General features: G+C 44.5%; 1 protein-coding gene and 1 long non-coding RNA gene across 2 annotated transcripts in view; one reads left to right on the top strand and one right to left on the bottom strand.

The window, feature by feature from the left end:
* Nucleotides 1–9651, top strand: part of LOC142060440 (uncharacterized) — a 148947-nt gene extending 139296 nt beyond the window's left edge. Inside the window, exon 6 of the long non-coding RNA XR_012661749.1 lies at nucleotides 8615–9651. This is a non-coding gene — a long non-coding RNA (uncharacterized LOC142060440). The remainder of the gene's footprint in view (nucleotides 1–8614) is intronic.
* On the bottom strand, nucleotides 9289–18677 carry ARRDC4 (arrestin domain containing 4). Its single transcript, XM_075100641.1, has 8 exons — nucleotides 18120–18677; nucleotides 16878–16944; nucleotides 16443–16590; nucleotides 14518–14620; nucleotides 13552–13808; nucleotides 12810–12972; nucleotides 12107–12261; nucleotides 9289–11985 (listed from the first exon to the last, which is right to left on the bottom strand). Exons 1-8 carry the CDS (start codon nucleotides 18655–18657, stop codon nucleotides 11929–11931), a joined length of 1488 nt encoding a protein of 495 aa, XP_074956742.1. The 5' UTR covers nucleotides 18658–18677; the 3' UTR covers nucleotides 9289–11928.
* Between the last annotated feature and the right edge of the window lie 3143 nt (nucleotides 18678–21820).

Below are 21820 nucleotides of genomic sequence, written 5' to 3'. Positions count from 1 at the left end.
TGTGGTGCTCACTAGGTCTGGAGCCCAGATCTAAGCAGGATGCATTCGCCCATCATATTCCACCTTTCTTCCCAAAAACTCCTGTATCTGTTGCTGCCAGTCAGAGGTCATGAGAGGAGTATCCAGTATCCTACAAAGCCGCATGGTCTTATGTCTGTTCTCCATTTCCAAATCTTTGTCTCTGTTGTTCTACTTATGGGCGGATCACAAAAATAATTACCTAAATCAACCAGGCACCAAAACCTCAGAAGTGATCATGGACTCCAAAGAATAACAATTATTAGGTCACCTTCTGTGCTTATCTCTGACTCCAATCCTTAAAATAAGGGCAGCAATATTTTTGCTTGTAAAAGAGCAGGATAAACTTGTTCATGTTTGAAGTATTAATTGTTGTTGTTATTATTATTACTCATATGGATGACAGGGGAGCACCTAATGAATTCTGGTTATGTTACAATAGGCCGTGACTGCTATTGTCATGACTAACACGGCACAAATTTACTAGGCTGCCTGTTTATACTAATGCAAACTCCACCACCTACTTGCGGTCCATTACCAACAGATTACTGTGGCCAGGAAGTTCTTGTGGTGCGGATCGTTTGGTATTACACCTCTGTCCTTTCAAAACACAGCAATCTTGCTCATTCGATAGAGTATCTCTGCATGTGCATTCGAACAGGAGCTGCCCAGTGTGTTTCCTTACTGCCTAGCAATGGCAGGGTCTGTCTAAAGCAATTTCTTTCTTTCTGCTTTAAAAGACAGAGAGAGAGAAGCAGCTCAGATTTCCAGCTGTTGACTGCAGATGCTTTCCATGGAGTAGGTCCTTTTGGCTATTAGAGAATCAATGCAGAAAACTGAATTCCCTCCAAGTGTGTCTTTGCTCAGGACTAAACATTGCTCACCCTGTCTTTTTCTTTCGTAGAGAGCATTTCTAATTATATTCCTTAATAATTTGTTAAAAGTGACCTGGGGTGCATGGGGTGATAAAATAGGATGTTAGGTGTGTGTATTTGGGTAAGTAGGAGTGGCGTCGTCTTTGCAGTTGGCTGTCAGACAGGTGTGGTGCCAGTTACCCCCTCTGCAGCCATCGCATGGGGAAAGAGCAGTGTTACAAACGAGCCGTCCTCCCCAGGAGCTCTGCCCATTCCTCCATGGGCTGAGTGACACAAGCCACATATGCATTTCTGGTTAGGGCCACCTCTTCCCAGCTGCCACTGGCCGGTGGCCCATACCTCCACCCCCGCATCCCCACGGAGGTTTTCGGTGTTCACCTCTCCCTCCTCCCAGTGAATTTTCAGCCAAAGGCCACCCCTGAAAGTTGACTATGCGGTGTGTTGCATCAGTTCCTGCACAGCTCATGATTCATCAGTTGTACAAGTTTCATACCTGTTAGGGATATGCCAGAAACCACTGATGTTCCTAAGCCAGGAACAGCGAAAGGAACAGGGAGTTTCCACTCAGCTGAAGACGTCTGCAGTAGATTTTCATGCAAATTGGTTTCATTTCACTGCCAAGACATGAGAAGCAGGAAAAGGATGCCAAGGGGTGAGAGCAGGAAAACCAGCATCTGGATTTCTAGAGCCCAGAAAGGCTGAGGTCTTCCAGAGAACAAGTGACACATTACCCTGCACTGAAGTCTGTTTTAAAGGAACAAACGTCCTCCTGGAAGCAAGGCCATTAAACCATTAAGTATTTTAGGAAAATCCCAGGCTGTGAGAGCAATTAAAAGAAAACACTCCTGAGGTGTATGGGAGCAAAATGCAAACACCTCTGCAGGCATCAGCTTGAAAATATCATTATTCAAACAAGCGCTGGCACAGGAGCAGTCACTGTGGTGTACGAGCTGCGTGTCCTGGTGCCAGACCCCAGGCAGAAGGGCTGCCCTGCTGCTGATGGAGTTGTGTGTAACCCAAGAAGGGGCATCTCCTGGCATCCTGCGATGCCTCCTGCCAGCTCTGTCTGCCAGAGAGCCAGGAACGCATGCCAGCGATGGCAAGATTGCTTCTCGCTTAGCATAGCAGAGACTGGGACACAGCCTTATTAATTTCATTCAACTGTTGGCTCAAATGAGTTGAGCTGGCAAGGAGAGCTGTGACAGCAAATGCTTGTGTTGCGCGCACAGGAAGCCTTGTTCCCTGCCTTCCTCCTGTTCGTTTGCCACCCCCTGCTCTGTGCAGGGATTTTAAGACCAATGCAATTTAGGTGTAAGGGGGAACGGAAGGACTGAACAATTGAGGGCTGGCAATAGAATAGCCAGTCTTTGCTCAGGGTTTGTAGCTGTGAGGTAGTCGAGATAACAGTGATTGGCGTGCAGTTCTCTGGAAAGAAGGGAGTAGTTAAGGTGTAGTTGAAGGAGTGGGAGGGATTGCTGCCTGCTCAGGCCTGTGGGTGATGGCTTACACTTGGGAAAAGTGGCACCACTGTAAATGGATGGTGAGTGTGGGTGGTGGAGAGAAAGAGGAGATGGTGGAGAACCAAGTCTGGGCCATCCTGGATTGCCGTCCTGCATTAAATTAAAACATCCCAGACCAAGGCTGATGATGCTGAACTTCTTGTCCAGCCCTTCTCTCTTCTGCTTTTCCCCTCCCAAAGCAAAATTTGCAGCATGTATTTAAGTGTGTGTTGCAGGCAGAAATGGGGATCCCCTTGAACTGTGAACTGTTGTAGGCATGGGAACCCTCTCTAAAGAGCCTTGAAGTAATTTTCCCAACATGCTTGGATTGTAAGTGTGTGCCAGATCCCCATAAGGGCTGCTTGGCTGTGATCAAACAGAAGGCTTAATGACGGGAGATGCAAATGATTGCTATGGCTGCTGGTTGAAAACTATCTGAGCCGAAGTGGGAGGCCGAGTTCTCATGGAGCTGCTGGCATGAGGTGGCGGTTGGAGTGGGGCTGGAGGGGTTCAGCCTGTGGTGTGCACTAATGCATCTGGAGGTGACATACTGGCTCAGCTGAGCACAGTGGGGCAAAATGTACGTACATGACTTGAGCAGGACTCTGAGTTCTGCCAGTGTTTGGTGTGGCTTTGACAAAGTTGCATTTGATGAATGATTTTAAACATAAATTGAGTGCAAGAGGGAAGGAGGGTGCTCTTAGCACTGCCTGGGCTTTCCTATCAACTCCTGCAGTGCACAACTGACAGATTACCTCCCTTGCCCTGTGTCCGCATAGCAGTATACTTTGCTGGGTGCCTTGTTTGATAGTGAAGTGTTTCACTGCTTGGTTTGGGCTTCTGCCTGGAAAAAATACATACTTGGCACCCACTCAAGAGCTATTTATAGCAGGAATTCCTAGAAGAACATGTAACAACTTCAGAAAACAAGGAATTGCCAAATAATCCTGTAGAGAGCAGCAAATCACGCCCCCGCCACACACCGCAAGAGGCCCAAATCCTAGTGAGAATTGATACCAAGTGACTTAATGAAGGAAACACCCCCAAGAATCAAGAAGGGCAGCTTGAGTCCTGCACAAAATGCCACGTCATGGGCAACAGCCCATGCAAAAGATCATGTGAGCTTTCTGTCCCTCTGACAAATCCTTTGGAAACAAACCCCGAGGACATGAAGACTCGATTCTCCAGCAATATGACACGGCATCTTTGAAGACGCCTCCACTATGTAAATAGCGATCTGTGCTTCAGACTCTTCCAGTCCTGAAACCTTTCTTGGTTTTGCTGCACATCTTAAATAAAGGACCTGCTAAAGAAGAAAATAACTGTCTAGTATGACCTCTGAAATAGGTACTTGTACAGCTCTTGGACTGGTTGTTCCAATCAGGTGTATGCAATTTTTGCATCAAATGTCGTTTCCCCTTTCATAATTAACAGAGAGCAGATGCTTCTGTTGCCTTGTATGGAGCTGTTGGGCAGAGGTCTGCAGGGAAATCCAGACTTTATTTTCACTCTGCCTGGCCAGCTATTGCATCAGGGTAACCTTGACCCTTTCCGGGCTAAGGGAGTTCAGTGTATAATTGAGCATTGAACCCAAACACGTAGAGCAGAGTCCTGTCCAGTATATCATACAGCCTCCTTCCCCGTACTTCTCTGTAAACACCACTTATGTTGTGTGTTTATACAATCCACGCACTCCTTGCAGTTCTGCGATACCTTCACTTGTTCCACCCGCCAGACTAGTTGTAACAGGCACTAAGTTGGTTTCTTTTTTTGTTGCTTGCTTACTTTATACACCTGCAATTTCCTGGTTTATATGTCCAGAGAGGTTTTGTAGTCTTTAATTTAATATTATTCATAGATTTTATTGAGTATTAGTTACCTTTGTAAAGCACCTTAATGGGCAGTGTCTTTTTAATTATATATGGCAAAACCTATAGAAACAAAGGAAAATTGACCCAATTTGTTATAGCCGGTTTACAAAGAGCGCTTGAGGTGACTGAGCATTGCTTTCCCTTTTTATTGTATTTCGCACATTTCCCAAATCCTGTCAATTCAGATCACACCTAACTTCTCTTTCCTGAAGCAGCCTCCGCAAGCAGTGCGGCCGCGCCTTCTCCCTGCAGCACTGAGCCAAAACCCAACATCTTGTCAGTTATTTTAGGAAGGAGGAAGAAGACTGATATAGTTTCATGGAGTTTTCTTTTCCTGCTGCTTACGTGAAAAATGCTGCTTTTCTGCATGCTGCTGCATACTGCGAGACTTTGTCTGCACTTACAGATCCAAATGCTTTGCACGCGGTGCCTTGCCCCAAAACAATTCCCCGGTGCTCTTCTCGAGGCTGCAGACCCGTCGCTTGCTCTCACTGCTGTCTTGTTTTTCTGTTTTATTTTGACTCTGTGTCACGCAAACCTGCAAAATAAGAAAAGAACTCTTCTCTGCCAGAAACCTGGGCGGACGCCTTTCCCGATGCCACGGCGTGTGCCTGAGTTTCAACTGGAGGCTGCTCTTGTCACAGCACTGTCTCATCTTAAAGCTCGACTGTTTCCTACAATCATCTCAAAAAAAACTTTCAATCCTGTTGAACTTGTAATGCCTGTTCTGGAAATGACCAAGAAGCATTTTCTGCAACTATACAACTACACGATGGCTAATTCTGTATCGATTAATATATCTCCTTTATGCAGCAAAAGCTGGCATAAGCATTGAGCTATCTGTGCCCTTTTCGAGGTATCCATCAAACGCTGTCTGGCACATGGGTGAAGTGTGAGATGCGGCTCTGGTTTGTATCGCTGGAATATGTTTGAATATCAGCTATACCATACCCTGGGCACAGCGTTAATTAAACAGAATGGCCCTGCTTCAGGCCCCAATGGACAAGCATCCACATGGCAACTGTGAGCCTTGTCGGCAGCAAGAGATTAAGGAATTAATTGGCAGGGTTAATCTTCATGTCAGGGTTGCAAATGAATTGTTAATTTGTTTGGATGAGTGTAAAGTCCTCTCCCAGCGATGGCAGGTGGGATCACAGGAGAAAAAGCGTGCGAAGCTGCCCTTCCTGGGGACCTTTCTATTTAACACCTGCAAACAGACCTCTCAAATTCTTTGCCCCCGACGTGCAAGACTCCTGCACGGGGTCGGAGGGGCAGGCTGTGCCGCTCGCGTGTAAGCTTACATCCTTGCAGACGACAGCACAGCTGCTCTGGGTGGTGAGATGGGAGAGGGACCGGCTGCAGCTTGGGAGGGCCCCGTCACATTATGGCTTTTCTTTCTGATCCTGCTCCCTTGCGCTAAGCAGATCCGACTGCTGTGTCGCAGGTACTGGATCAGGCCAACCTGCTCTGGGATCTGTGAGTAAGGGAGAGATGGGCTGACACCGAAATGCCGCTGCTGGGGCAAGCGGTACCAGCCTCGTGCACGTCGTGCAAAATTTGATAGGTCTTTATGGACACCAAACGCTTTCAGTTGCTCTTTCCCCCTCCAGGACACTGTAGTACGAGAATCTGTCAGATCAGTTAATGCTTTACTCCTTCTGCTGTCATTTTACACTCAGATAGCAGAATATTTTCTATTTTAGTATCTTTCTGATGTGTTAAGGCTAATGCATTAGTCACATCACATTAAGACATAGGAGAAAAGCACTTCAGGGCTTAAATTATTTAAAAGAAAATTTAACTTTTATCACTTATGCTCTCTTTTGTGCATTGACTAATCTAATTAGTTCAGCAATAAGAATCACTTTCTCCTCATGCTGTGGTCTGGTATGTTGTGACTGACACAACCTGATTCCAGATGTGCCATCAAACAGGACTGGCCTGTACAGAAACCTGGGGTCTTTCTGGGTGTGCAACGATCCTGTGTAAGACCTTGCAGTCAAAATACTACCCTGTTGCCCATGCTTCCGTTCCCACCGTCAGCTCTTACAACTACTCTTTCATTTTCTCTGAAGCAGGGCTGAGGAAAGCGTGTGTTCGTGTTCCTCAAAAACTGAGGTGCCGCGGTTTGCAACACACAGGCACTGCAACGTCTGGCCTGAACATGTGTACGACAGGTCAGGTTATGATTATCCACTGAAGTTGTTTTGTAGGAAGATGCTATTATACATATGCAAGATAGGCTCCTCATTTTTTGAAAAGCCTTTGTGTGTGTATATAAATATCACAGAACTGGGTACTGAAATACAGGTACAATCACCCTCCGTTATTGTCTGTGACAGTCAGTGGCAAGCCACCTCTCTTTGTGCCCAACACCTACTTTACGGGGAGGCTGGTGCTGTTCCGAGGCGTGGTAAAATAATGAGACTTTTCCATAGCCAAAAATATTTGGCTGGGTTTAGCCTACATAGCTACATCCTGTCTGCGCACATGGTGTGTCACTGTGTCTGATACCAGGTCCTGCCAGTAAAAGGAGTCAGGGCAAGAGGTTGGTTTTGATGTTAAATTTTGAGGTTAAATCCCCTCCCGGAGTAGTGGTTGCTGCTCTCTCCGTGTCCTCTGCCTGACACTGACCGCTTCTCCTTTCCGTACCTACCCCACTTCCCCACTCATGCAGCTTCCATCCCACAACCCCCACACCAATGACTGCCTCCTATTTTTAACTCTATTCTCCTTCTATTTAATAAGACTAGAAATGTCTTTATGATGCCCTCCCCATCCGTGTGAGCCTACAGAGACTTCCATCTGAGCCTTATGCTACAAGCAAACTATCAATGAGCAGTTACGCTGGAGACGGGAGAGCAGGGCAAGGGTGTCCATAGACGTCTGGGACAGTGAGTAGAGCTAGAAGCAAAGCAGATGTTTGGGTGATGCTTTTTGTTAGGCCGTCACAGTTGCTGAATGCCAAGTAAAAATACGCCTGACATGATACTTCCTTAGGTATCATTAATCTGACCACAGTCACCTGTTAGAGACCACAAATAATAGTAAGAACCTCTGCCATCAGCTGACACAGCAAATGCCTTGTGCATTTGTATAAAAAAGTTTTGGCCTGCTCTGCATTCTTCAGATTATTTGAGGCAATCTCTTTGTGGGTGTCTGTCAAGCACGGGGACTTGCTCCAACTTTCACCTTGCATTTCATGTTCTCCTCACCCTACATGCAGCCAGATGGTTGAATGTAAGCCAAAACTAAGGATTTCCTCTTTTCTTTGGAAGGGACGGGTGCTCAGAGATTTATCAGTAATACAGTTGTACTTAATCAGATAGAGGCTGTCCTGTGTAACTAAGAAGGCCCACAGCATGTTGCTGGCATAAGCAGCTACTCTAGTGAAGGCCCACTGGAGCTGCCATTTTGCGTTCCAGGTAAAACTGTGCTTTATGGGGTTTTTGACTTATTGTTATTAGTCAGTTATCCTAAAATGCCAAAAATGCACTGATGTTCTAGTACAGCTTTTGTGTACTATCAATTCATAATAATCGTTTAAAGATTACTACCACCACATAATTTGGAACAAGAGTGTCACCTGTCTATGCTACGTGTAAAATTTTAATATTAAAAGTGAATGACCGGGTTCACCATAGACCTAATTAGTTCTCCAGAGAATCTACTTTGTGCAGTAGCCTGTACTAACCATATTGGTGTTAACGTATTGTATAATCAGGTTTAGAAAATGCAGCAGTCTGAAAGCTGGTTTCTGTTGCTGTGTGCTCATTCACTACCTTAACGAGAGTACTGAAAATCAGCAGAATTTGACTAGAAAGTAGGCATTTCTGCCGTGGGGTTTTTGGGGTGGGGGTGGTGGGGTCGCATAGCAATTGATTATTTTCAGATCATCTGCAAACTGCACCCTCCAAACACTTCTTTATTGATCTATAGAGATTTTACAAAATTAATTAGATGTTCCCTTTTGCTCTTCAAACTGGGTGGTGAAGCAGCAGAATGTGCCATTTTGATCATTTGGAACATGCCCCAGGTGTTGATTAAATGATCTTACTCTGTATGTGGCTTGTGCGTTCCCATGCAAACATCAGACCTATCAGAGCTTCAAACACAAGCCTGCAGTATCTGCTCTCTGTATAGCAGAGCACATAATTTACTACCTGTTTAAACACTGAACATATTTTAATAGACAATTAGTTTGTCAACGGAACTAGTCCCCTATAAAACTTAACTGTGGATGAAGCAGAATTCTTACTGTGAACTTAGTGATATTTTAGGATTATTTAGTAAGAGACCTTTTAGAAATCTAAGACTGGAATTTGAGGTTTTGCATTTCTCTTTCTCCAAGTCATGACCACCTCTGCAAGCTCCAGTGCTTGAACAGGTGGTCCTGAAGAGCATCTTCACCTGGATTTTCCAAGGAGAGGGTTGCTGTCTTCCCTCAAAAGTGGGAACAGGAAGAAATCAACTGTTCTGTTCGTTGTTCCTCAAATCTTTGGGAGCAGGACCCTGACAAGAGATTTCATCAACTTATTTATGGCTTAGGTGAGCTATGTCACAGATACAATTTGTCATCTGTTTCCCCATGATATGAGGTACTCCGCTTTAATTGTTCTGTACTATGGTTGTAAGGGTGTTCAGATGTATTTAGACCAACAAACTACAGAGTAAAGATAATCTAGTCTAAAGGCAATACAATATCCTCCAAGATTAAAACACAAGATGAGGAAGCTCATTAGAGCACAGATCCTGCCACTTCAGTCTTTATAGGTAAGATACCCACAATTAAGTCCTGTATATTACATAGTAACTATAGGTAGAAGCAGGCTGCGTTTGATAAATTTGTTTCAATACTTGGTTATGGATAGTTCAAGGAACTAAAGCAGTGACAGATGACGGCAAGGATCCCAGATCAGAAAAGAATTAGGAGATCTGTATGCGTTCATAGTCAGTACAACACAAGTTCTTGACATTGTAGCCATTTGTCTTAGAGACACTCAACCAGAGATGAGCAGCACTACGTAGGTTTAACACTTTTATTAACAAAGAACCCATGGGGCTCATTCATTAGTACAAAATACAATCATGTTCCTGTATGTTAAATAGCATGTTTTTTTTTTTATTTTGTCTCTTTTAAACTGTTTCACAGTTATCAAAACAAAGCCCCTGCATATTGAACTTATTATTGTGCAAACAGTAATTATTTTTTAAGGATCAACTTCTGCACTAAGCAAAGTGTCAGAGCAGAATTTTATCTTTTTTTCACCCCTCCTGTGAAGGGGTATGTGTGCTTCCTAAGAAACACATTCTAGTTGTTTGTCTTTTTTGCAGCAAACAATCTAAGGCCACAGTTTATCTGCAAATAATAAAAAACAACTCAAAAGGTTTTAGGAAAAAGGAAAAAAAAAGGAACATCTTTGCCCTTCATGCTCTTGTTTGCTTGACTATGTTTATACCAGGTAGCGTACATCACCTATTGGGTATGACAGTCCAAAAAAGCACCTAATGTTCTTTAAGCTAGTAGTTCGAATTATTAACATGCAAGTTAATACACAGCCACATTACTTTTCAAGTAACTATAATGGTATCTCTTTCAGGAAAATATGCTTGTTCCCTTTCCAGGTGATGGAAATGAAAAGTCCTGTGTTGATTGTATGGGCGCGCCATCACTTCAGTAAAAAGGCATGACAGCTACATCTTTAGACTTCAGATATACGCTAATTTTTAGAATGTCCTTTCTAAAAGATGCACTTAAGTTTTGGTTACAGCTGCATTTGCTATAGAAGACATTAAAGTTGCAAATGAACACAACAACTGCAGTTTGGAAACGCAAATCTCAATCAGTATGTCTTTTACACTGATGTAAAAAATGACTTGAGGTGAAGTGCTAGAAATTAGACAATGTAAGGAAGTCATACTAAAAGAAGGCTAAAAATATATATCCATGTATGCCTGTAGAAAAATCCTTGCTTCATAAATGAAGACAGGTTTCATAAAAAACCATTTAAACTTTTTAAAACTGCAGTTATTGATGAAATGAAGGGAACTCAATTACTGTTCTTGTAGTTATCAGAAAGTACAATGTTTTACCACATGAAGCACCGGGTTTTAAGCCAAAACCCTTCGTAAGACAGAGTAGTTTTAGTAGTTCGAAATCCCCTGTAGTTTAGAGGCTCTAATGTAAACATGCATATTGAGAATGCTGTGTGTCTGCTACTTTAAGTGTTCTGTTGATGGCGGCTTATTTATTCCAATTGATGCTTGGCAGGAAGCAAACATTCTACTATAAATGAAGGCAGCAGAAGGGCCAAGTAAAATGCTGTGCCTTCACTCTTAGCAGCAACAAACTCTCACTGTTCTAAATGACCTGAGGAAGAAAACATTAAAATATTGCACCAAAACAAAATTAAACAGCAAAAACAAACAAGAAAACACACTAACAAAAAGTATTATGGATAGCAAATGACCAGTGCAGCCCCTGACAATAAATCGAGACAAAAATGCAGGAGTAATGAAAAGCTTTGTGCCATTACCAGGGTTTTGTTCCCCTGATGTCCGCTTTCACTTCAGTTATAAGCTATGTCTATTCTGGACATATTTACACCTCTCCCTACTCCTCCTATCATCTCATTCCCTAACCACAGAAACCATTTAGGGTCCCTTTTAGAACCTTGAAGTATACTGGAGCTTCTTTAACAAGACTTTTTTTGGTCTCAAATCTGACCGTAAGTAAATATCCAAAACAGAGGTAGGCTTATAAAGGCTTCTGAATAAATAAGTATTGTCCATTTTGCCAAGTATACCTGCTGCTGGCGAAAGGATGCTCCCTTGCCACGCTTCCCCTTATCATGCTATCCATAGGCTTAAGATGCAGAAAAAGAACTCACAGTAGAAGAGGCTACAATAATTCCCTTAAGAAATCCCTTGAAAGAAAGCATAGTGCATAAGCTCTTATCAAAGTTCAATTTTCTTTTACATACTTGTGTCTTTCATTCAGTAAATGGTTGCCTTCATAATATTGCGTAATAGCTATTCTGTCATCCATGATGTCTGTAGGATCATTATGAATGATGAAATAGTACCACTTGGCAGTTGTTAGAAGGGCAGATTCTCAGGAAATACAAAGTTAAGCTAGAGTGAAGGCTTCACTCCACATTTTAGTAGTGTTCCTTTCTTGGATGCAGACAGTGCAAAACTGAAGCCCCTTGAACACTGGAATCTTTTGGAAATGTTTTCTCACCCCACATTCTGTTCTACTACACAAATTCTACTACAGAAGTTCTCAACATGAACATAATTATGTAAATTCTTCCAGAGTGTTCCAAACAAAAATATAAATTCTTTTCTCTTCAGAAGATCCTTACATCTCCTCCTCGTACTTCATGTAGTATATCCGCTTTTTAGAAAGCTTTCAGTATTTTCAGGTACTTCTCAAGTATCCCAAGTATAGCTGCTCCCACAACGTCCACCGTGCAGACTAATCCAGCAGATTCTCTTCCATCATCAAACATGCTCATACCTCCCCCTCCATTTTCCTTTGCCTTTCTTGTACACAAACTTAAGTTTTCAAAGAGAAAACCGTTTCCTTTTTAGCTGCACTATCAGCTTAAGCAGCAGAAAGATTAAGACATTCATCACAATGATGCTCATTACAAATCCTCTTCAGAGCATGAATGAAACAGGCTGAATTTCTTCTACATCAGTTGGGTGTGGATCAATCTACAGAGAGAAGAAAGGCAACAATTACTGCCTAGAATTCTCGCACCTCTGTATGTGAGGTTGGGGTTTTTTTTTTTTTCCATTTGACAATAAAAACACCACCTGCTGTTTATTTTTTTACCTCAGAATAAAGCGGTGGAGGCTGAAACCGGAACTCTTGTATGTAAGCAAAGACAGGACAACACAATTGTTCCTCACAGTCAATTGGTGGTGAATAAGCAGGAACATGTCTGGAGAACTCTTCCTCTGACACTACATCAGCATAATTTGGTGGTGCTGAAACACAAGAGATGCTACAGTCACCTTTCGAACTACTCTCACACACCAAGGCAACATATGTATTACAGTATCCAACACCATGAAAACCGTATTTATTAAACATTGTACTATTGTCAAACTGCATGAAGTGCACTATCCTTGTAAGTACTCTAACTGGCATTATGTTCTTAGTAAGCTTAGGTGATTCAGCAGGAACACTATGGATGCTTTTAGGGCTACTCCAGCAACAAACCTGTGCTGTATCAAGATACATTCAGTCATGATAAACTTTACGGTGTCTACCTCCAGAGTAGAATTCCCACTATCAGAAGTTGGTTATTTCAAGATTCAGCTGAAAGTAGTCAGAAAGGGTTAGAGAGACTTAAACACTGGAGTTAGGGTATCCTCACCAGTCCGTTTGGATCTTGACTTAGACTGATGTGCCTTGCTTCTCATGAGTCATACTTTAATGGCCTACATCCCTAGTGGTGCCCTTAAACTGGCACTACTACCCTTCAGCTGCAGTCAGTACTATGCCGTATTATAAAGAGTTCAATATGTATTACCTTCAGGGTGTTCTGGCATGGTCAATGCCAGCCAACTCATATCCATACTAAACTGGCTGGTAATGCTGGAGTTTCTGCTTGAAAATCCAATACATGGAATAGTGCCAATCACCAGAGGCATTTCAATCATCAATTTCTTAGCACCAGGAATATGGATATACACCTAGGTGATAACCCCCAAATAAAAGAAAAAACATCGTGAGACCCCATTGAATTGCTGCTCCTAGAATCTACCCTACTACCTATGCTGCACACTGTTTAGAAATTAGGAGTTCTCTCATCCCAGATACATTTAGCTAATACTCTGGCAGCTTTCATTCATTTTCCAGCAACTTCCTTCTTTCTGTACCTTGTCTCTAGATGACATTAAAAATGTACAAAACAGGTGGACAAAAATACCTACACACTTGGCTTTCAGTCCTATCTTTCCATTTCTGAAAAGGATCACTAGAGGAACCCGTTCAGCTTGAACTACTTTCCTCTAATAACCTCTGCAGGTCTAAAACTAAGCTGCTTTTCCTCAGAAACATTGTTCTATTTTCCCTGTTGTTCCTATCTTTCCATGTCAGAATCTTTTCATGATCTTCAGTCTCTCACTAATACAGTATATGACACTTATTTACATTTATTGTTGTTCCCAAACTCCAAAATATAATAAGTGCTCAGTACAGAAAATTCCTCTGTTCCCAACTCAATGCAGTACTCCAGAGTATGTACATGTATAATAAAAATCCATACTTACAGCTAATGAATATTCTACCCTAATAATACAGCAGTCAAGTATAGAGGGGGATACAGGTGGGATTTTCAGAGTTTTCCCATTCCAGGTATCTGTACTCCCAGAGGCAATATGGTTTCCTCGGACATTGGCAACCATCTGTCGGAAAGTTTTTGTCTTCCCACTGGCCAGGTAAGTTTGTGTTTGGAAAATGGCAGCTTTTGGAACAATCAGACGGGAAGAGCAGTTCTCAATTTCTGCATAGATTGGTATGGCTTCCCCTGAAAGACAGAAAAAGTTCAATGATTAATTTGTATTTGCGAACTTTCCTCTGGGAGTATCAAAGCATGTTACGCAGCACGTACATCATCTGCGATGTTACGAGAACAATACTTGTTAGTTTCCTCAAGCTAGGTTTTTTTTTTTTACTCCAGAGTTGTATCCAGGCAGAATTATAGCCACCTACTACATTTTACATAGCAACAATGATTGATTTTGAAACATCAAGCATAATATGAACAAGCTATGAAAGCTTTACTTGCAAATCACACACCAGTCTTCCTTTTCTATAGTACTGAGTTTCAGAATATTTTATTTCCTCAATGTATCTAATGTTATCCAGATGACACGGAAGCTGCTAAAGCTCATTCTTACAGAAGCGTAAACCTATACAAACAAGACATAAAAACCTGATTACATCCACAATTAAGTATTTTATCCCAAATAAAAGCATTTTGTTGTTCTTTATACTCAAGTGCACATGGCTTTTCCATAAGACTACTGATTAACAGGACTTCCTTTCAGTTTATATTCCCAAGGGGGGAGTGAGGGGAAAGGCAAGATGATTTTTGTTAAAGCAAGTTCATACAGATCTCAATTTACTACCTACCAAACAGAACTATTCTTTCAGCTATAAAGCATTGGCTTCACAGAGATGGAAACACCCTTTTGGATGTTCAGTATTCACATTTTGAAGATAACTACTCTTACCATTACAGTATCCCTTCCTCTCTATTTTGGCACTGAGGGACACTGGTCCAGAGGTGAAAAACCAACAGCCAACCATCTTCTCCTGACTTCTTAGAACAGGTGTCTATAAAATATAGAGTATTTTTCATTTTATGGCATAAAACTGTCAATCACTTGTAGCTTAATGTTACGCATATCAGTCATTGCAATCTAGCTCTCATGTCCCCTTGATCTGAATCACTGTACTGCTCAACACAACTGGAGTTTTGCCACCATGTAAAACGTAACCAAGGTTTGGCTATCCGAACACGTGGCTGTTTCAAAATCCCAGTCTGCATTTAGACCATATCAAGTTGGTAACACAAAGATCAATCTGCATTTGAATATAATCTGTCTTGAAAAAGATTGATTTAGCAAATTTTATAGGTGTGACTTTTTAAAGGTCTAATGGAGTACTGTGGTATTTAAGCCCACGCTCCTCAGTGGAGGAGAATGCAGAATTAATTTCATCTGCAAACAACTAATAGTTAAGCAGGCAAACTGCTTTTACCTTTGAATCCTTTCTAAGGATAAACGTATACACACTGGGCTAAGGTGATACATCTTCATAACCTGCAAGCCACACAATCCCCCCCAAAAATTTAGGCTTATGACAAAACCCATCTTTATTCATGGAGGACTGTCACATTAGATGACATTTACACTATCTGTAACATTTTTTCATTAGAGTAAACGTATGAGTACACAATATAATTATGAAGTCTAAAGTTTGTGTTGTTTTGCACTTTTTTGGCTCTAACCATGGAATCCATTAAGACAGGCACTGCCTACTTTATGTGCCCCACAACCCTCTCCTGTGCAATAACCTACGGTCTACCCTATCCTCGCAGCATCTATGGCTGTAGTATTTAACAGCTGGACTTGATGATCTTAAAGGTCTTTTCCAACCTAAATAAATCTGATTCTATCTGGATATGCTGTCTTCATACCGTAACATACATTGTGGAATATAAAGACTATATTCTGCTTACAGATGCCACTGCCAGAGTACTTTCACTTCTCTCTAAAGATTAAAATGTAAGCATATAAAGAGGAAAAAAAGCCCTGCTCAAAACATCTTAGCTGCGTTCACATCACGATGAAATGTTAAAATTATGCTAGCATTTTAAATAAAGTAGAAATTAGTCATTCATATTTAAATGAATAACCATTTAGATCCAGTTGCTATCATGAAAGTGCAAGGTATAATTTTATATTATTTTCATAATATGGGTTGAGATAAAAGAATCCAGCTCATTAGCTTCCATCTTGCCTATTTTCTCATTACTTAATGCCTGATCTTTCTTATTACTCTACAGTATTTCTAGCAATTATTAGAAACTCAATGCTTTAATGTGGCCAAATCTGTCATAAGGAAATAACTGAAAAGATCTCTGAAGCAGCTGCATGCACACACTTAATGTTAGAAAACGACATGCAAAATGGAAGGATACGTAACATAATGGCCAGAGCATAAATGACAGGCTGGGCATGATTAATACTCTTCTATAATTACTGTTCCTCAACCTACTATTATTGTTGAGTTTAGGACACTGCAGCCCTGTGAATGTAGTTGCTCTGGTAAGAGTAACTACTTTATGCTTGTGCATTATTATTATTAAGCCTTATTTATGCATCTGAAGCCTGCATAACTTTTTGGCAAGAGCATCTCTGCCAGCAGGGACGTAATCAATGGTATTAAAAAAAGCCACTCTGTTTGCTATTCACACAACCTAAGATCATCTATTTATAGAGAAAAGCTTAGGGAGCTTATATGCTTTCAGAAGTCAGAAAATGACACTCCAGAATAACATGGAAATGGTTATGGTTGGATGTGAATCCTTCTTGGAAATTATTTTTTTGCAGATGGCTTTAGAGTGGGGAGGAGGAGCGGAGGACCCTCTTACCAATAAAGCTGGTGAGCTGATGTCGATATGGCTAATGACCTGAAGCTCTGTCTGTACACTTTGATCAGGTGCTGCAGGCCTCTCCAGAATTGCTTTCACATAGTACTGAATGCTGCCATACTTCCCAGTAAAAGAGGTCACCAGAGGTCTGAAACAAGCAGTCATAAAAGCATTACCATAAGTTTATAATTTAGTTCCAAACACAAACGCTTCCTGTGTACATAAATGTTTAGCTATTTACAGCTTGTTGTACTTTTAGGGCCTTATAGAAGCTGAAGCAAACAAGTCCCGTCTATGCGGTGACCGATTCAGACACACATAAAGTTCACCCATCAGTTTGATACTAAAAAACCCACAAGGCAAATTACATTAACTTAATGTTCCACAACAAGCAGGGTCCAGCACAGCCCTTCAAGGTTGGATTATTTAACTTACTCTTGAGGGAGTTGAAAGCTGAACGGAAATTCATGTCTTCCATCTAGAAGAATTAAGGTTTCCTCACCTGTAGGATAAAAATGAATAGTATGTTTTAGTTATTCCATAAATAGAAGAACAAAGCAGATGCTTTTCTAAATTATTTATGTATAAGAACACCCAGGTGCAAGGGACTAGGAGAAGTTTTTATTGATCCCAGTGGGTTCTGGATTGGAGCCCATGCTTTATTTATGCTGTGATGCGATTTCAGTGAAAAAAAGAATCAAGGAAACATGGGAGACCTTGAGTTTCAATTCAGGACTCTGGCCAATTTCTAATCCAAAATGGCTTCTGGAAAGCACAAAGCAAGTTTCTTTTCAGCAGGACAGCAATTAGTCTACTTTTTCAATTAACAAGTAAACTAGAATTTGTGCTAAAAAGCTGCATTTTAAGGTGTTATGAAATACTATTAATATGTGTAACCTCAATACATTCATGGAGGGCCTACTACTGTGCAGTTTTTGAAGGCCTAGATTTGCTTTTCTTACAGATGAACTTGAGACGCGTCTCGCCCTCACAGAACGAAATGCCATTTCCCCTTTCCAACACTGCCATAGGGGTGCAGCGTCCCAGTGACAAGACTGCCAGCCGGAGCCCTTCGCAACAAAGAGCTTCCCCCTGATTTCTTAAGCCGCTGCAAAAGGCGGCCGACTGCTCCGAGCCTCTCCCGCCGGCAGCCTCACGGGCGCTGCTCGCAGAGCTCCACCAGCACGCAGGTGCCCGATGCAATTCACGGCAGAGCTGACCGCTGCACGACACCAAGGCAGAGCGTGGGAGACGAAGGGCTGCAGGCTTCCTTCTGGCCCCGGCCTGCTTTTTTCCGCCGTTAATACCGAGAATAACGTGACCGCTGGCGAAGCTGTCGCCAGCCCCGGGCACACACACGTGTGCGGAGGGAGGACGTGTCTGTGGCCGCGCCGGCCAGCCGCTCCCAGCCCCCGCGACCCGGGGCGTCCCGCCACCCCTCACCACCCAGGCCCGGTGCCCGCTTCTCTCGGGCCGGGGTTTCACCCCCCCAGCCTCCCCCCGGCCCCGCTCTGGGAGCAGCGGGCGTGGGCGCCGTCCTGCGGCGGGACGCCCCGGGGCGCAGGGGGGCTTCGACCCGCAGCCCTACCCTGCCCCACCCCCCCCCGCCCCAGCCCACTCCAGGATCCCCCGCCAGGCCCCGGCCGCGCCCGCCGACCCCGCCCGGCCGCCCCTCACCTTGGGGCGGGTCCCGCAGGAGGCTCTGCCGGATGTCCAGGTACCGCACCTCCGCCTCCCGCCGCGGCCCCGCCGCCCTCGCCGCCGCCGCCCCCCAGCTCCCCGCCCCGGCGACGGCGCCCGAGCTCTCGCTCCAAGCGACGCGGGCCCGGCCGGCGGCCTCCAGGCGCAGCCCGCGGAGCGGCAGCGGGCCCGCCAGCTCCAGCAGCACCTGCCCGGACACCGTGTCCCCGCTGCAGTAACCGCCGCCGCCGCGACGGGCCTCGTCCTCCAGTAGCAGCGCCAGCGTCCTCACCGCCCCGCCGGCCCCGGGGCCCGGGCCCGGCCCGGCCGCCGCCGCCATCGCGCCCCGGCTGCGGGGGAAGCCTCCGGCCCCCCTGGGCGGTTGCTTTAAAACCCGTCTGTCTCCGCCAGCGCCCGCAGGGTATAGTCCCGCCCTCAATGAGGAGCGGGCCGGCTCCTCATTGGTCCTCATTGGCCACCCCTTGGCTCCTCGTTCTACTATTCGTCGCGGGCTGCCCCCGGTGCCCCTCCTCATTGGTTCGTCGGCGGGAGCACACTCGGAGTGCGTCACGCTGCGTGATCACGGCGGAGGAGCCAATCGGATGAGGCCGGCCGCGCGTGGACAGCTCCCCGATTGGCAGGGCGGCTGCAGCTCCCTGGCAGGAGGGCCAATGGCGCGGCACGGCTACCACGTGCACAGCCTGTGGATAAACAGGCAGGGAAGGGGCGGGGCGGGGCCGCGGGGGCGGGGCGGACCCGTGAGGGGAGGGGAGGGGAGGGGAGGGGAGGGGAGGGGAGGGGAGGGGAGGGGAGGGGAGGCGAGGCGAGGCGAGGCGAGGCGAGGCGAGGCGAGGCGAGGCGAGGCGAGGCGAGGCGAGGCGAGGCGAGGCGAGGCGAGGGCAGCGGGCAAATGTTGGCCGTAGCAGCGCCGCTGGGGTGGGCCTGGGCCAGGGCCCGGGCAGCGGAGCCTCCGTGGATTCCGGCCTGCTGGAGGTCCCGGGCCTCGACGCCCCACCGCCTGCGCAGCCTGACGGGGCAGCGGGCCCTGCACTGTGGGGAGGCCCTGGGCGGGCCTCGGCTCCCGTCATGGCGGCTGAGGAGGGAGTGCTGGGGCCGCTGCCGCGTCGGCGTCGGTCCCAGCCTTCCCCCCGCCGACAGCCGCACCGGCTGGAGTGTTAACAGTGGGCAGAACAGCGCGGTGCTGCCGTTCGCACCCGGGTTTGCCCGGGGGTTACCTCAGGAAGCTCATACGGCCCGTGTGCGCCCCGCTCCCGCCCCACCAGCGAAGGGGAGGTGAAGGGGTTTAGACTGTAAGTGAGCTGCCCCGGGATGCCCGCACGCCCCGCGGTCCACGTAGGTGCTGAGATTTTCTGCGCTTTGTAAACCAAGAAGCATCCTGGTGCAAGAGCTTGTGACTAAATCCCCATTTGAGTAGAGAAATGGGTACGCAGAGCTGCATGCTGTTATACCTCAGTAGTGTGGCATAAACTTTCACGTACAAATGGTCTACAGGTAATACTCGGAAGACCTATCCACTAGAACAAATGCAAAGTTTGCTGTTATTTCCCATTTTTACAAGTAGAAGCTTAGGAGCAGCATCTATAGGAAGAGTGGCAAATCTGTCTACATTGATAGAAGAGTACAGCCAGATCAGCAGCCCGACAGGCAAGGCTGCTACAACTCCATGCCCCGGGTCCCGCCAATATCCAACCCAATACATGCTACAAAATGAAATGCTTTGGGTATGCTGGACAGACAAAAATTAATTTTGTTCTGGGAAGTGTTATGTTTTATGATTGCCTGAGTCTGTAGTCATGCATCTTCCTGAAGGTGTGTATGGTGAATGATCTGCCAGCATTTCCATTGGTGACGAAGGAGTCATTTCCCAGCCCGAGTCACCTGCCTGCTTGAAGCCTCTGACAGCTGCATCTTCTGCATTCCTTCGTCCCCCTGGAGCTCAGGAAAACACCAGCCTGGTGTTTCCCAGCTGACTCAGTTAATTGCTGAAATTAGCAAAAAATGTCTTCCAGACTCAGAGCCTTGGCTTTTAAATAACTGACAAGATAACGTGAGGCTTTCTCAGAATCCCTGGCATACCATTGTGTTAGACTGTTCTGTGAAACATAGGCTCATATTTGGAGTTACTTCCGTGATGAAGAACTTGCCCTTGCCGAGAGCGAGGTAGGCCTTTTGAACACACTTTGTGGGCTACAAGTCAATGCAAACCTCTGTGTTAATCAATAATAATGTCAGAAAAAGTAATGTGGTTATAGATGCGGTGAATTCATAGGCTGGTTGGACCCTTGGCTGTGGGTTCCCCAGCTCATGATGAAGAATTATGTAACTAAAGAAAATAATGCCCTGATGGTTGTTTGAATATTTAAAGAATTTTTGGATATTCATATCCCTTTGTGGTTTTTGAAATAGTTTTTGTAGAAACTGCAAATGTTGCATTATAGGTAGGAATTATGCTTTGTTATTTTTTGTTCAATTAAACTAATATAGCTTGAATGTCTAGTTTTGCATAAATCTTTTCCTTATATCCAGTTTTTTACATTAGCAAGCATCAGGTTAGTTTTGTAGCCAGCCAACGGAACATGCTTGGATGTGTGTGCTCAATATTCGCTTATTTGCTCAAATTGCTTAGGTAAAATGTGTGTATGCGATTTCTTGCAACTGATTGTGAAATTATGATACAGAGGGGAAAAAACCCAAAATCCCACACCTCCCTTTTTTTCCTTGTATGAATTAGATCCTGTATAAGAGTAATTAATTCTCTTATGGGTATTATGTGACCATTCAGACGTTGCCTCCCATTTATTCTTTGCAAGTGCAAATGAGCTAGATAGGGAAATGAATAAACATGGACAATTGCTTATGAAACAAAACATTATACAGAATTAGTGAGAGTTAGGAGGCTTGAATCACTTGAGCAATTAGCCTGTAGGAGATATAGTTAATAGGAACGTTCTGTCACAGTCAGATGATACTTCTTCCAGATGTTTGTTTGCCCTTTAATATACTTTTTTTTTTCTTCAGTGGGATTCAAAGACCAGAACTTGTTGAAATTATTGTGGAGCAATCAGTTTTTCTCACCCACCCGTGTTGAGAACACTTGCTTGTGCATGAGGCATTTTGACTGCCCCACACATTGAAGTTGTAGCACAAGTGGTGGAAACCACCACATTGCTATTTTGGTCTCTGATGAGCCAGAAGGAAGGAACAGAAGATGAACACTCAGACAGCGTGGGTGTGTATGTGTGAGTGGATATTTGTGTGTGGCTGTGTGTGTGTGAGTGGGTATTTTTGTGTGGGTGTATGTGTGAAAGAGCAGGAGGTACAATAACATGCTTGATTATATTTTCATTTCACTTATTTTGCCACTTTATTCAGGACTGTGCAAGAAAGAGCTGCCTGAATGAGTCAATTAATGCATAGTTTAGCCTGTAAGAGTAGGGAATACACAAAGAAAGGTCTAATTTGAGAGTATCCACAAAGCTGTGAACAGCTTTAGCAATAATCACAGACCTCTCTTGAAGGTGAAGGAACTAGGAGAACATCTTCCTACAGCAGCAGGGAATATCCTGGCTCTGCTGGTTAATTTGGAAATGACTGTGGTGGTCAGATTACTGAATTTAGATGAATCTGACCGTGTCAGTTTCTACATGTAATTATTATTTTTAACTCATTTCAGTGCA

This window comes from Phalacrocorax aristotelis, chromosome 7 (assembly GCF_949628215.1).
Source record: "Phalacrocorax aristotelis chromosome 7, bGulAri2.1, whole genome shotgun sequence".
Lineage (NCBI taxonomy): Eukaryota > Metazoa > Chordata > Aves > Suliformes > Phalacrocoracidae > Phalacrocorax > Phalacrocorax aristotelis.
The sequence above is the reverse complement of the archived record's forward strand: the minus strand, read 5'-3'. Positions and strand labels throughout refer to the sequence as shown.

Excerpts from the sequence above, each read along its gene's own strand:
- ARRDC4 (XM_075100641.1), bottom strand. The coding sequence starts at position 18,657 with ATGAGGAGGGGCACCGGGGGCAGCCCGCGACGAATAGTAGAACGAGGA. Across the intron at positions 14,621-16,442 it reads TCAGCTCACCAGCTTTATTG|ACACCTGTTCTAAGAAGTCA; the intron begins GTAAGAGGGTCC and ends TATATTTTATAG. Across the intron at positions 12,973-13,551 it reads GGGTAGAATATTCATTAGCT|GTGTATATCCATATTCCTGG; the intron begins GTAAGTATGGAT and ends GTTATCACCTAG.